Genomic DNA, 12,643 nt, shown 5'->3' with positions numbered 1-12,643 from the left:
GACCTGAATTTTCTGATACTCTGAGAGGCCTGGGAGTCGCGGTTGCTACTGCCAGCACGCAGGTCTCAGAGGACAATGGACTGGACCTCTGCATTTCTAACTTTTAAACTTTGGAATGCTCTAGTCTTGGGGGCTGGGAAGATGGCTCAGTGATTAAAAGCACAGACTATTCTTACAGAGGAACCAAGTGTGGTTCCCAACAGCCATGTTACATGGTTCCCAGCTGCCTGCGACTGCAGTTGCAGGAAATCCAAGGACCTCTCCCAGCCTATGTGGATGCTGCACTCAGATATAGATATAGATATAGATATAGATATAGATATAGATATGGATATGGATATGGATATGGATATGGATATGGATATGGATATAGATGATATAGATAGATAGATAGATAGATAGATAGATAGAAGAGATAGATAGATAGAAGAGATAGATAGATAGATAGATAGATAGATAGATAGATAGATAGATAGGTAGATAGATAATAGGTAGATAGGTAGATAGATAGATAATAGGTAGATAGGTAGATAGATAGATTGATAGATAGGTAGATAGATAGATAGATAGATTGATAGATAGGTAGAAGAGATAGATAGATAATAGGTAGATAGGTAGATAGAAGAGATAGATTGATAGATAGATACAGTTAGAGATGTACATACACATACTATGCATGCACGCATAATTCAAATCAAATTCAATCTTCAAAACATATTCAGGCATTGACTTAAAATCCTAGATAAAATTTTATTTTAAGTTTGTGAGCATTTAGCAGCAACCAGACACAGTGTGAGCGTGTCCTTTCCCTGTGGGTGCTTTGCTGTGCCTTCACATACGACCGGGTGAACCAGTCATCGCCGATCGAATGCTTGCTCATTCACTTATTCTACATGAGTTCCGTGAAGACATCAGGAACCCTCAGGTCCTCGTGGCCATCGCCCCCCTACCCCACCCCGAGACACACACCCACACAAGTAACAGCCCTGCCGAAAGCGGACTTCTCCCTCTCCCGAGCACTTGGTACATGTACTGTGTCTCATTCCCAGGTTATTTAAATGACCACGATGCTGTCACCAAGGCAATCCAAGAAGCCCGCCAGATGAAGGAACAGCTGAGGCGGGAGCAGCAAGCGCTGGATGGGAAGGTGGCCGTAGTGAACAGCATAGGTATCAGCAACTGCCGGACAGAAAAGGTCAGTGGGGACAGTGGCTTGCTCTCTCAGAGCGGCTGTGGGCACCAGGATGCCTTCCTTTCTCCCATCTTTTCCTCCTACTGTCCTCAGAATGGCGGGCCCCTCGTCGTCCCCTCCCCCACCAACAGGGAGCTCCCAGGGGGCCCATCCGAGCATTAGAACACCATGCGTCCCCGAACCTTACCGCGGATGAACATAGCCGTTTTTCCTGCCAGGGTGTATCAAAGCGAAGTGGCATTTGAAATGCTGCCTGTGAGGGAAAGTTTTGCCTTCCAGAGATGCTTAACTCATACTTGGGGATCAGCTGGATTTGAAAAACACGGAATCTTCTTTAGTCGGCCTAAGCTTGGATGATACCCGGGCTCCTAAGCCTGTCATAATGTTGCCACTGTCAAGTGTTAGGGGCTGCAAACTCGGAAAGTTTGACTCCATCGTGACACAAAATAGGCTTTGACCTTCTGTGTTCTACCCAAAGCCAACAGAGCTTCTGGATTAGCCAGAGACGCGATGGCTTCTTGCCTTTAGATTTGCATGTGAGCTTTGTTTTGCTTAGGAAAGAAAAAATATATGTGGCTGTAGCGTCCTCGGAGTGGTGGGCTTCTTTAGTAGTATCAGGATGAAAATGTTGAGTGGTGACTGGATTCTCATCATCCTACCGATTGCTGCAGGTGAGGGGTGGGGGTTGCGGTCAGACATTTATCAACGGTTTACATGTCTGTCCTCCTGAGGCACACAGAAGTCCCACAGAAACTTCCCCGGAGGAGCAGCTTACTCCTGAGGATAGTTCTCTGGGTTGCCATGTTTTAAATGGAACTAGGTGGGAATGCCTCCTGAGGACAGTGCAAGGGGAACTTGGGCCATGACCCTTGCCAACTGTTGCAGCCCCCAGGGCCAGCAGCACTCACAACTCTTCCAGCCTAAGTGAGACTCTGGGACTGGAAGGGACAGCAGAAAGAAACACAGCGGCGGCAGCCCTAAGTAGGAATGATAGCAAGCAGAAAGGGATTTATATTCAAATATTTAAACATTCTTGAAAGAACGGCGAGAAACCCGTCCCTCTGCTCCCTGTGTAGAATTGAGTTTAACACTCGGCCAGATGCTAACGCAAAGTGATGGGAGCTATTCCTCGCAAGCATAGCTAAATTGTCACTATTTGTTAAGCGCTTTGGGTTCAGCTGTGGACACAGCGTTGGTTGCATTCTGTGAACATCTGTAACCCCCCTCCCTCCCCATCACCGGCGGCCACCTTGCTTCTAATCCTCCAAAGCAGAGACAACTCTACCTATCTCCCCCCAAGTCCCCTCCCTCGCGCTGGCTGGGAATTGTCAAGTGACAACCAACCAAATCCTTTCGGACAGGAAGCCTTCATCCCGAATTCTATATACTTGCAAAACAGGCCTCATGGTTGGATCCGGGAGCCCATTAAAAGCACTTTGATGGTATGGAAATCCATCTTCATGAAGTTCCTGAAGCCCCTGAGCAGCAAGCTGTTTAGCTGTGGTTACAGATCAGTCATTCACATCGGAGGGCAATAATTGTGCTGACGGCTTGTAAGGCAACAGGAGTACATAAGCTAATCCTGGGCCCTCCACCACAGTGAAGCGAGTTAATCTCCACTAATGCGGATCAGATGTTGCTCTCCTGCATGCGCCTGCACTGGCCCCAGCCACTCCATCGGCTTCTGATTAAGCAGCAGCAATGCAGCCGCCTGCAGCCTCTCGTCCCAAGCTCATCCAGGGCAGAGGGGCCTGGCTGCCATTTCTCATCCTCAGCCTGGAGCATCTGCCTTTCCCTCACTGGTTAGGGCCTTCTGCCTTAGTGGGGAGACGCACCTTCAGTTTGCCTCCCTCCCACGGCAGAGCTGTAACTTCAGTTTTGTAAAAGTCTACTTTTGAAGTAGTAACCTGCGGATTCCTGTTGGCCAGCTGTGTCACTGTCACCTCCACCAACCTCACTGGCCAGCTGAGTCACCAACAGCAACCTCAGGGTCATTGCTGATTGGCTGTGAAATCTTCTTAATGTTTTTAGAGTTTTTTTAAAAGATTTATAATTAGGCAGCTCTGTCTCTGGGTACGTGTGTGTGTGTGTGTGTGTATGGTGTATGTGTGTGATGTGTATGTGTGGGTGTGCATGTGCATGTACGTGCATGTGTGTGATGTATATGTGTATGTGTGTGATGTGTATGTGTGCGTGATGTGTATGTATGCGTATGTATGTGCTGTATATGTATGTGTATGTGTGTGATGTGTATGTATGTGCATGTGTGTGTGTGGTGTATATGTGTGTATGGTGTATGTGTGTGATGTGTATGTGTGTGTGTGCATGTGCATGTGTGTGTGTATATGGTGTCGATGTGTGTATAGTGTGTGTGATGTGTATGTGTGCGTGTGGGCGTGCATGTACATGCATGTGTGTGTACGTGTGTATATGCGTATGTGTGTGATGTTTATGTGTATGTGTTGATGTGTATGTGTGTGCTGTGTATGTGTGTGTGAGTTGTGTATGTATGTGTATGTGTGTGCTGTATATGTATGTGTATGTGTATGTGTGTGATGTATATGTATGTGCATGTGCATGTGTGTGGTGTATATGTGTGTGTGGTGTATGTGTGTGATGTGTGTATGTATATGTATATGATGTATGTGTATGTGTTTGTGTGTGATGTGTATGTATGCATATGTGTATGTGTGTGATGTGTATGTATGTGTGTGTGTGTGTGGGCATGTGTGTTCAGGTACACACAGAGCCCCAGAGTTGGAGTTACAGGAAGTTGTAGACCATCCAACTTGGGTTCTGGGAACCAAACCTGGGTCCCCTGCAAGGATAAACCATCTCTCTGTATCTATAATTCAATCTTGAACTTATGTTTCTATTTGTTTTGAAGTAGAAATATTAAGTTATGAAAACCAAACCTTTTTGCCTAATGTGACAGTGTGACACATCCTTTCTATAAGACAGCCAGAGGGTGTGACTTGGCTTCCCAGCAGCCCTGCAGAACTCTGAGTGTACCACAGTGTTTGGCAGCAGTGACAATGTGCTCTCAGGCTGCCTTCGCCTGTTGGACATGCCTGGGTGACCGTTCTGTACGGATCAACCTGTGTCTCTCTAACCCTATGGGAGGATGGTGATAATACCAAGTTTGCATCTTTGAATAAGTGATTTATCAACACCCATTCCTTCTGTGCATTACCGACTGTCCTGTGGGGTGGTGGCTTAGTTTTGAGCCACAAGATGCATAATCTCTCTGTGGTTTAGGTAAAATTATCAATCTGTTAATTGCATAGTGTTGAGCATGAGCCCAGAACCCAGGCTACCTCTATGTCCTATCTGTTAGTTATCTGTGAAGACAGCGAGTGCTTGTGCATCGTGAGGTAGTATCACCCTGTACCTTTTCTGTCTTTCCCCAGCCCCTGACTGTCTGTGAGGTCCTCGTGATCCTGCAGCTCATGGTCAGTTCCCATGCAGCTCAGTGGTTAGCTTGAGATTTCCTGTTGTGATTCTCGAAGAACGCCATCAGTAGAACGTGGGATGATGTACTTCTGCAATTCTCGCTTGAATTTTCCCGTGTCACTTGAAGTCCCCAAAGAACGTTGTTTGCAACCTTAAGTAACTTTCCCTGAGCTGGGGAGATTGTTCATGGTTACCACTGCCTGCTGCTCTTATAGAGGCCTATCCTGGTACCCAGCACATGGGTATGCACACACACACACACACACACACACACACACACACACACACACACACACACATGTGCATACGCACATGTCTGTGATAAATGGAAGACTAAGGGAAGGCAGAAGTATGAAAGGTCTAGGGACAGAGCAAGGGGGATGAAAAAATGGAAAAGGACAAACTCTAGCCTCGTGCCACACACACACACAGATCCACAGAGATGTTAGGTGACTGTCCCCAAGATCCAGAAAATTAAAGTCCTGTGTTGATGTGTTCCCTCTGTTGCACCAACCTTGTACACGGTGACTCCTCTTCACGTACGAAAAGCCTGGTGGTCCCAAACAGAAGGTCTTGATTCTATGTAGCTGTAATTGGCCAGCAAAAACAATTAGAGGTGTGAAGACAAGGAGGGGTGTCTGCCGGGTGATATGCACCAAAACACATCATGAAAGTCGTTTTTACTGAAACACATTTTAATTGAAGACTTCTAAAAGACTTTTTTTTTCACTTCTTTACTTTTCTTGGAAGTGTTTCAACATACCCAAGAACTGTGTGTGTCAGGTTTCTTGGAAACTCTGGGACACAGTGTTATTTATAATTGTCTTCTCTAGTTAATTATAGACTGATTGTATATTCAAATAATGTCATCTCCTGCCACAGATCTCTGCGACAGATGACATTGCAGCATAAACCTCAGTGTCAAGGGTAGAAAGGGCGGTTATCTCAGGTAGGAAGAAGCAGGAGGGTTTGAAGCTGAGTTCCGTAACACAGATAGGGCACAGACTGCACCACATGGGCAAGTGGACAGGAGCCTCTTGGTCTGGTCTTGGCAGTATCTGTGTGAACTGTAAATCCTAAGAGCTTGGCTGTGCAGTTCCCACCAGGCAACGCGACCACAACAGACACTAAAGCACACACCTGAGAGGAAAAGCTGACCAGAAGGTGGCCATATCATTTCTCTCCTTCCAAAATGTGGTTTTCCTGGGAAGAGTGAACCGCACTCTGTCGTGTCTGTTTGGAACATGTTTCTCAATGAACAAGAGGAAATCTGAGTATAGGAACACAAACAAAGGGTTTTAACCACCAGCAGATAAGAGTCTTCAGATGTAAGGTCGCTCACCCTTTCTTTATCAGCTCCATGACATCTGGGTTGAAATCTCTGTGACTCTCCATTTTTTCCCCCTTTGGGTCACAAGAGAGTTGGTGTACCTACCCTAGGGAAGGGCGCACTTTCTCCTTGCTAAACCCATTCTCCACTCACATGCTCCTCCATCTGCCTGCTCGCTTCCACACACATCCTGTTGGCTAGAGGTGGGTCATATGAATGTGAGGAAACTCCTGGCCGAGAACAAGCACACTGCTTTACGTTGGCCACAAACGTAATGGGATTCTGTAATGGGATTAGATAATACCTTCCTCCCAAGATCAAGGGGCACTTTGAAACCAAAGGTGAACTTAGTAAAAAGAACTGTCACGTAGGTATTAGATAGGAAAAGGCAACAGCCATCCCAGCAACGCCACACAAATGCCGTGGCAACTCAGATGTTGCCTCTACCAGGCTGGGCTCATCCTCAAGGCCCCTCCCTGCCTTTAGCTCTTCCAGCACTGCACAACCTGGCCTTATAGCTCACCCGTGACTCCCAAAAAGTCAGTAAATCAAAACACAGGGAAACATCACTCAATGATGGGTCAGAACCCCTGTTTCTTCCAAACCTGTTAAGGCAGACTTCTGTCCTGCTTGTCCCATGTTATGCATGTAAAACAAGGAAAGTAAGCATGGGAACGCATGCGTTTATTTCTTGAAGCTGAGAACTTATTCACCAAACATGGTCTGCACTCCCACGGTCTATGAGCGATACTTGGACACAATGGGAATTAGTCGACAATGCAAATGGCTGCTCGGGGAATACCTCTGAAGCTCAAGAAAAATCCTTGGCCACTTTGTGTAGAGCGAGGTGACCGTGGTGAGCAGTCCTGTGCCCGTTTGAAGTAACAACTCACTGGAGAGCCACGGGAGTCAAATTCATAAGAGGCGCTCCCAAGAAGACACAGGGCAATGCGCAAACAGGTTAATGTTGTTACGGTGGCACTCAGAGTCTTTTCCTCTCACCAGCTTCTAATCCATTGCTGCCAACCCTTTTCCCTCCCCTTAACAGGATAACAAACCAGAAATGACAGTGACCAATGTAGACTTAATGCAGATGTCTAATAATGGGGGGGGGGGGCGTGTGGTGTGAGAGCATTAGTTACAAATGCAGTGACTACGTCTCACGGCACCCCAGCAATAATTTCACATCCATCACTCCTCACGGACGCTCCGCCAGCCGTCTGATGGATGGGACGAGCGGGTGTCCGCGCTCCAGAAACTGACACAGTGAATCTACCAGAGTTATCTGATACACGCTCCTTCCCAGAGATAAGGGAAAGGCCTGTGAGACTCGGAGCTGGGGGCTGTCCTCTGAAACAGTGAGCGGGAAGGAGTACAGGCGTCCTCCATTCAGTGGAAGATGCTTCAGTTAATGGTCTCTAGATGGCTGTTGTAAATATTGCTGTGAGCTAAAATGAATCAGAGAGGCCAAATTAGGACTGCATTTGTCAATTGTTAGAGAATAGCTTTGCAAAGGAGGTAGACATGGTCTGTAAGCCTTGTGGAGGAGGGAAGAAGGGAGGGAGAGTCTTATAAGCCTGCATCTGTAAATCAGGGGATTTCATTAGCCGTGTGTGTGTGTGTGTGTGTGTGTGTGTGTGTGTGTGTGTGTGTGTGTGTTGTGCATACAGTGTGTGTGCATGCATGCGGGATAGAGACAGCAGTAGAGAGAGGAAAGAGAGGGAGATGAACCTGATCTTTGCGATCCTGTGTTTAGAGTTTGCCCAGGAACAACTGAAGTAACAAAAGTAACACAAATAGTGATTTTTTTTGTACGAAAGTGCATCTGTGGTACCTTAATCTTTACATTGGTATTTAATGACTTGGTGACTTTCATTAAAAGTCACATAAAAGCCTGAAGGGTTTTGTAAGAGAGGGAGGAGCTGTGTCTGCCACTTTGTTCCTGATGGGAGTCTCTGTCCGGGGTAGGGACCTGCCACCTGGGCATGTGATCATCAGGCTTTCTATGTGTGCAACACCATCTGAATCTCAGGTTTCCCTTTTGTTTTCCATTGAAAAAGACCCTTCATATCCTCAACGTCTTAGCCAGAGATCCCTTCTTAGGGGACAGGAGCAGGAAGGAAACCCTTCAGTGAATATTATCAGTGCAGAACAGCTAGTTTTCAAAAGACCAGAACCAAAAAAAAAAAAAAAAAAAACCAGGCAAGTCGGTATTATGTCATCACCAGCCATCCATCATCCTGCCTGTCAGCCTTTCAATAACTCTGATCGACACCCCTGACAGACTGGTGCCAGGTACTGGCGCGGCTGTTTGTCTCAGGAAATGGAGTGCGGTGCGTCCACAACCTTTTGTTCCAGATGCTTTTCTTCTGCATCTTTTCATTTCTCTCTCTCTCTCCCTCTCTCTCTCTCTCTCTCTCTCTCTCTCTCTCTCTCTCTCTCTCTCCCCCCCCCCACCCCCTACCCCCCACCCCCTCCCCTCCATTCCGGGGCGGGGTGGGGGGTATTTAATTGAAATACACGCCGAGTCCACAGACCGCAGAGATCAGCGCTGTTTCCTCCAGCAGTGGTAACTATGCATTAAACATTTTGATTTGTTTGAGTTTGAAGTTTGGTCCTTTTTTTGCCATTTGCTTCACGGAGTTTGTGTATATTTACAGCCCCTGCATTTAATGGCCACATGCCTTATTTCACAGATGGCCAGTGGAAGGCTTTTTCTTTCTCTTAGTATAGCCTGCACTCCGTTTTGATACATTTGTCACAGTGCCACTGCATGCAGCTAGCAAGTGCCCACGCTTGGTGGGGAGCAATTATGGTGTGAGTTTTTAAGGAGCTTTTTAAAGGGTTTTTTTTTTTCAGTAAACTTTTTATGGTTTAATTTCCAAGCCTAGAAAAGCTGTGCGTGTTTTCAAACAGAGGAGTCTTGTGTTCTTTACATCATTCTGGCTAGAAAGGTTAGGGCAGAGTGGCCCGGTAAAATAAGTCTCCGAGGGTGTACCGCACTGGGTTTTCGGAGGGACTCCCGCCCTGCCATCCTGGTGGTTGAACTCTCTCTTTGTGTTAGGGGAACCGAGCAGACACTAATCATCACGTTCCTGGCAACATTCTGTAGAGGACATTGTAGGTACCAGAAGAGAATGTAAAGCAAGACATAGGTGAAAAGAATCTATCACAAATTGTCAACGGCATGTGTCTGTACCAAGGGACTATAATTCCCCTATGTAGGTTCCCTCAAGGTTGTTGAGTAAAGACTGGCTTTTGTCGATGTTCCCACAAACCTCATCTATCAGGAGTACTCTCCTCTTCCCAACCTTCCCTCAGCCTCCTCAGAACCACGTTCTTCTTTAAGGCGCTCTCACGGGACGATAGAGATAAAAATAAATGCCCATGTGTGTAGCAGATACATTCTCTATGGACCCTCCTAAGATGGTCGTGCCAACGTGAAGTAAAACTATTAGGAAAACATTGAAAGGCTAGCAATTATGGCAGATCTTCACAGACACAGCTCTTCCCTCTCTTACCAACCCTTGCTTCTGCCCACGGAGCTGTGGGGACAGTAATGGCTCGTGGCCACCCCCCTTAGTGTTTTGAACCTTCACATCTGTGGTGTTTTCATGCATAGTCTTTAAAAGAGAAGAGGAAAAGAAAAAAAAATAAAAGGACATTTGGGAAGCCTGGAGGGACTCAGATTGCAGATCAGTCTGGGGACCTCCATCCTTTGACATCCATCTCTTTTTTCCAATGGACCACCAAGGACTTTAGGAAAGCACGTGGTACCTGTGTGCTCAGCTAAATGTAAGAAGCCAGCATCTTCGCAGTTAGCAGATGCCTTGGAGCCATCTTTGTTTTTCCCGGCCCTTCCTTCTTAGCTCTTCCTGTCTCCCTCCCTGGGCTCTGTCCTAAGGAACGAGAACCACGACACCAGCAGGAATACGCCTAGTCTTATTTACAGTGCATTCCCAGCTGTTCTGGTAAAATATGGAGGGAAGTTTTTGCTGTTCATTAAAATGGGATTTTTAAGTATACATCCCAATCTTTCTTCACCTAAAACTACCATGCATAATTGAAAAGTGAACTATAACCACAGTGTGCCTGTTCCCATCTATCAGATCCAGCGTTTCTGGACCATCCCCCGATGACTCTAGAAAACAGTTTATCCAACCGAAGTAAGTGCCAGATACTTAGGTCACATTTATAAGATCGCTGACAGCTTCATGACTCTTCTTCCACGGAAAGGGGAAAAAAATGTAAGCGAAAACCCCAGTATATTTTTGTACTCCAGCGACTGAGGCACCATTGTGTATATAAAACAGTTATCATCGCACAACATTCTAATTCTATATGTGCATGTGTGCACGCGCCCAGTGCACAACCACCAGATGTCTTACGCAGATCAGGAATTCTATTACTTCTTTTTGTTGGCCACCTGTATGTCTCCCACTAATTCTTCTCCATAGACATGGTGAATAGCACATGTGTGCCCACAGTGTGACAGAACAGCAGACCTCCTCTTAGTCATGAGCCATGCCCTGACTGGCAGTGGACACAGACTCTTCACGTCTCGTATCTCAGTCTTGCCCCTGCTCTTCCTCACATCCTCGGCGCAGGCTCCAGGATGGTGAGTGAGCCGTGCTGCGGTTTTGCGCGGCAGTGCACCCGTTCTCCTGTTCAGCGTCCCTGTAAGTTGTTGATTTTTGACAATCCTCAGAATGACTTTTCCTCCGTGAGTGGCACACTCAGACTACCACGGTGCTTCCCTCTGTCCGGCAGTAGGCTTTTGTGTCAAGGAATAAATTAGTCTTGTTAGACGTGGGTATCCAACTGTGTTTTTTATGAAGTGCATAAGTCCGTAAATGTCCTCACAGAATAGATCTGAATAATCACTATTTGTTTTGTTTGTAACCTATTCCTTGAATTTGTGACAATGATTATAAAACTTAGAAATTATGTTTCCCTGAAACATTCCCATCTGTGTGGAGCGCCTGCCTATAAGGTCGAAGAGTATTACTGAGTAGCATTTGAGAAATTACAGTTAGAGAAAATGTACCAATGTGTATACGCTTGTTCCAAGGACTTTATGTCTGCCACATGGAGTTTAGCCAGGTTGGTCGTAAAAGCATTTAAGATTCAAAGACAAGGAAAGAACCCCAACCCAATTCGATGCATGACCCTGGTTACCCCCTGGGCATCTCTGACTTACAGGTAGTCACTTGTCCAACACCCAGGCGTTCAGTAGACACAGCTCCATCAGTCAGGGAACTCTGCATTCTGTGTCTTTCTCCGGACAGTTGATAACATTTGATCAGTGCTCTGTTGCCCACATACCACCGAGTTTCTGTGCCTCTCCAAGAACACGTCTCAGGTCTCCAAAAACAGGAAGCCTCTTACAGCATTGAAGGCACCCACTGCCACCTCTTCCCTCTTCTTCAAGGCCTTTACACATTCTCGACACTGACAATCGGGGAGACTGAGAAGTCAGAGCCGGACCTAAGCCATCGCCACCCTTCACCCCTTCGCCTCAGTTTCCTCTATCCCAGTTCTTACTGAAATGCTCTCGTAGGCCCACTAGTCTGACCACACATACTCTGGTCCCAGGCCATTACCGTGTTGCCTACCCGGAGCAATGGGTTCTGAAGCATCAAGTGTGTGGGTTCAACTTCCCAATGTTCCTCTTTCATGACGAATCAGTTCATTGTTTCCCATAAGCTTCTGAATGTTCTTCATCACCCTTTTAAACCCCATCTCCCATTTTACAATTAATTTTTAAATTATTAATAGGGACCTATAAGTCGTCTCCATAAATCATGTCACCATCTTGAGATTTTTATTGTTAAGCTGAACTTAGAATCTTGCAGAGAAACCGTGATTTTTCTCTGCCTTTTTCATCAACTTTGAGCCTCAGGTCCTTTGTAAAGAAGCATGTCTTTCCAGTTGGTCTCCTGATGACTACGTTACCAGTGAGTTTAGAGGCAAGTTTATACGTCAAGAAAGATGCCATGAAGCTGGCTACCAGATTTCAAAGCAGATCAGATGTATGACAAAACTTAACCCCGAATCTCAAACTGAACAGGGCAGAATTGGCAAGGGCTAGTTTTCTACCCAACTAGACTGGAGAACACACAGACACAGTTCTGACCTTTGATTGGCAGGCCCATAAACATCTATGATTCCCTTGTTTGTCAAGGGTTCAGAGCCCAGGATTCACAGAGTGTCTGTACATAATCTAACAAAGATAGAAGCTAAATCTTCCACAGATTTTTACCATACTCTATTAAATGTGTCTGTTGAAGTTGGAAGAAAGATTTTTGTTTCTTAGTGTACATTGTGTGTGTGTGTGTGTGTGTGTGTGTGTATTTATATGTAATTTATACATAATTTACAAAAAAGTCTTTTCTCACATTTGTGCTGTTAGTTTATGTGGGTGGACGGTGATTTTATAGAGCAGAGAGCTATCAATATGCAAGAACAGAGCTGATGGTTGAGGGGGTGGACATCCACATAGCTCCTTCATTGAGAGTCGAGGGGTGGGACATCCACATAGCGTCTTAGCCTTCCACTTAAGCCGATGAAGACATTCCCAGCTGATAAGTCATGACATTATGATTAACGTCTAATGTCTCTGGTGGACTGCGAGGCTCACATAATTAGAGGACTAATATCCTTTTTTT

The 12,643-nt window shown here is 46.0% G+C and overlaps 1 protein-coding gene across 49 annotated transcripts in view; it reads left to right on the top strand.

The window, feature by feature from the left end:
- Positions 1-12,643, top strand: part of Sox5 (SRY-box transcription factor 5) — a 955,418-nt gene that overhangs the window by 922,992 nt on the left and 19,783 nt on the right. For 36 of the 49 annotated variants that reach the window (XM_087655720.1, XM_087655712.1, XM_087655717.1 and 33 more), the window contains 1 exon segment: positions 1,050-1,195. In XM_087655720.1, coding sequence (XP_087511846.1) covers positions 1,050-1,195 — 146 coding nt within the window. 49 annotated transcript variants of the gene reach the window in all.

The sequence above is a fragment of the Rattus norvegicus genome, chromosome 4 (assembly GCF_021556685.1).
Source record: "Rattus norvegicus strain SHRSP/BbbUtx chromosome 4, alternate assembly SHRSP_T2T, whole genome shotgun sequence".
NCBI lineage: Eukaryota > Metazoa > Chordata > Mammalia > Rodentia > Muridae > Rattus > Rattus norvegicus.
Note: the sequence above shows the minus strand (reverse complement) of the source record. Positions and strands in the feature narration are given on the sequence as shown.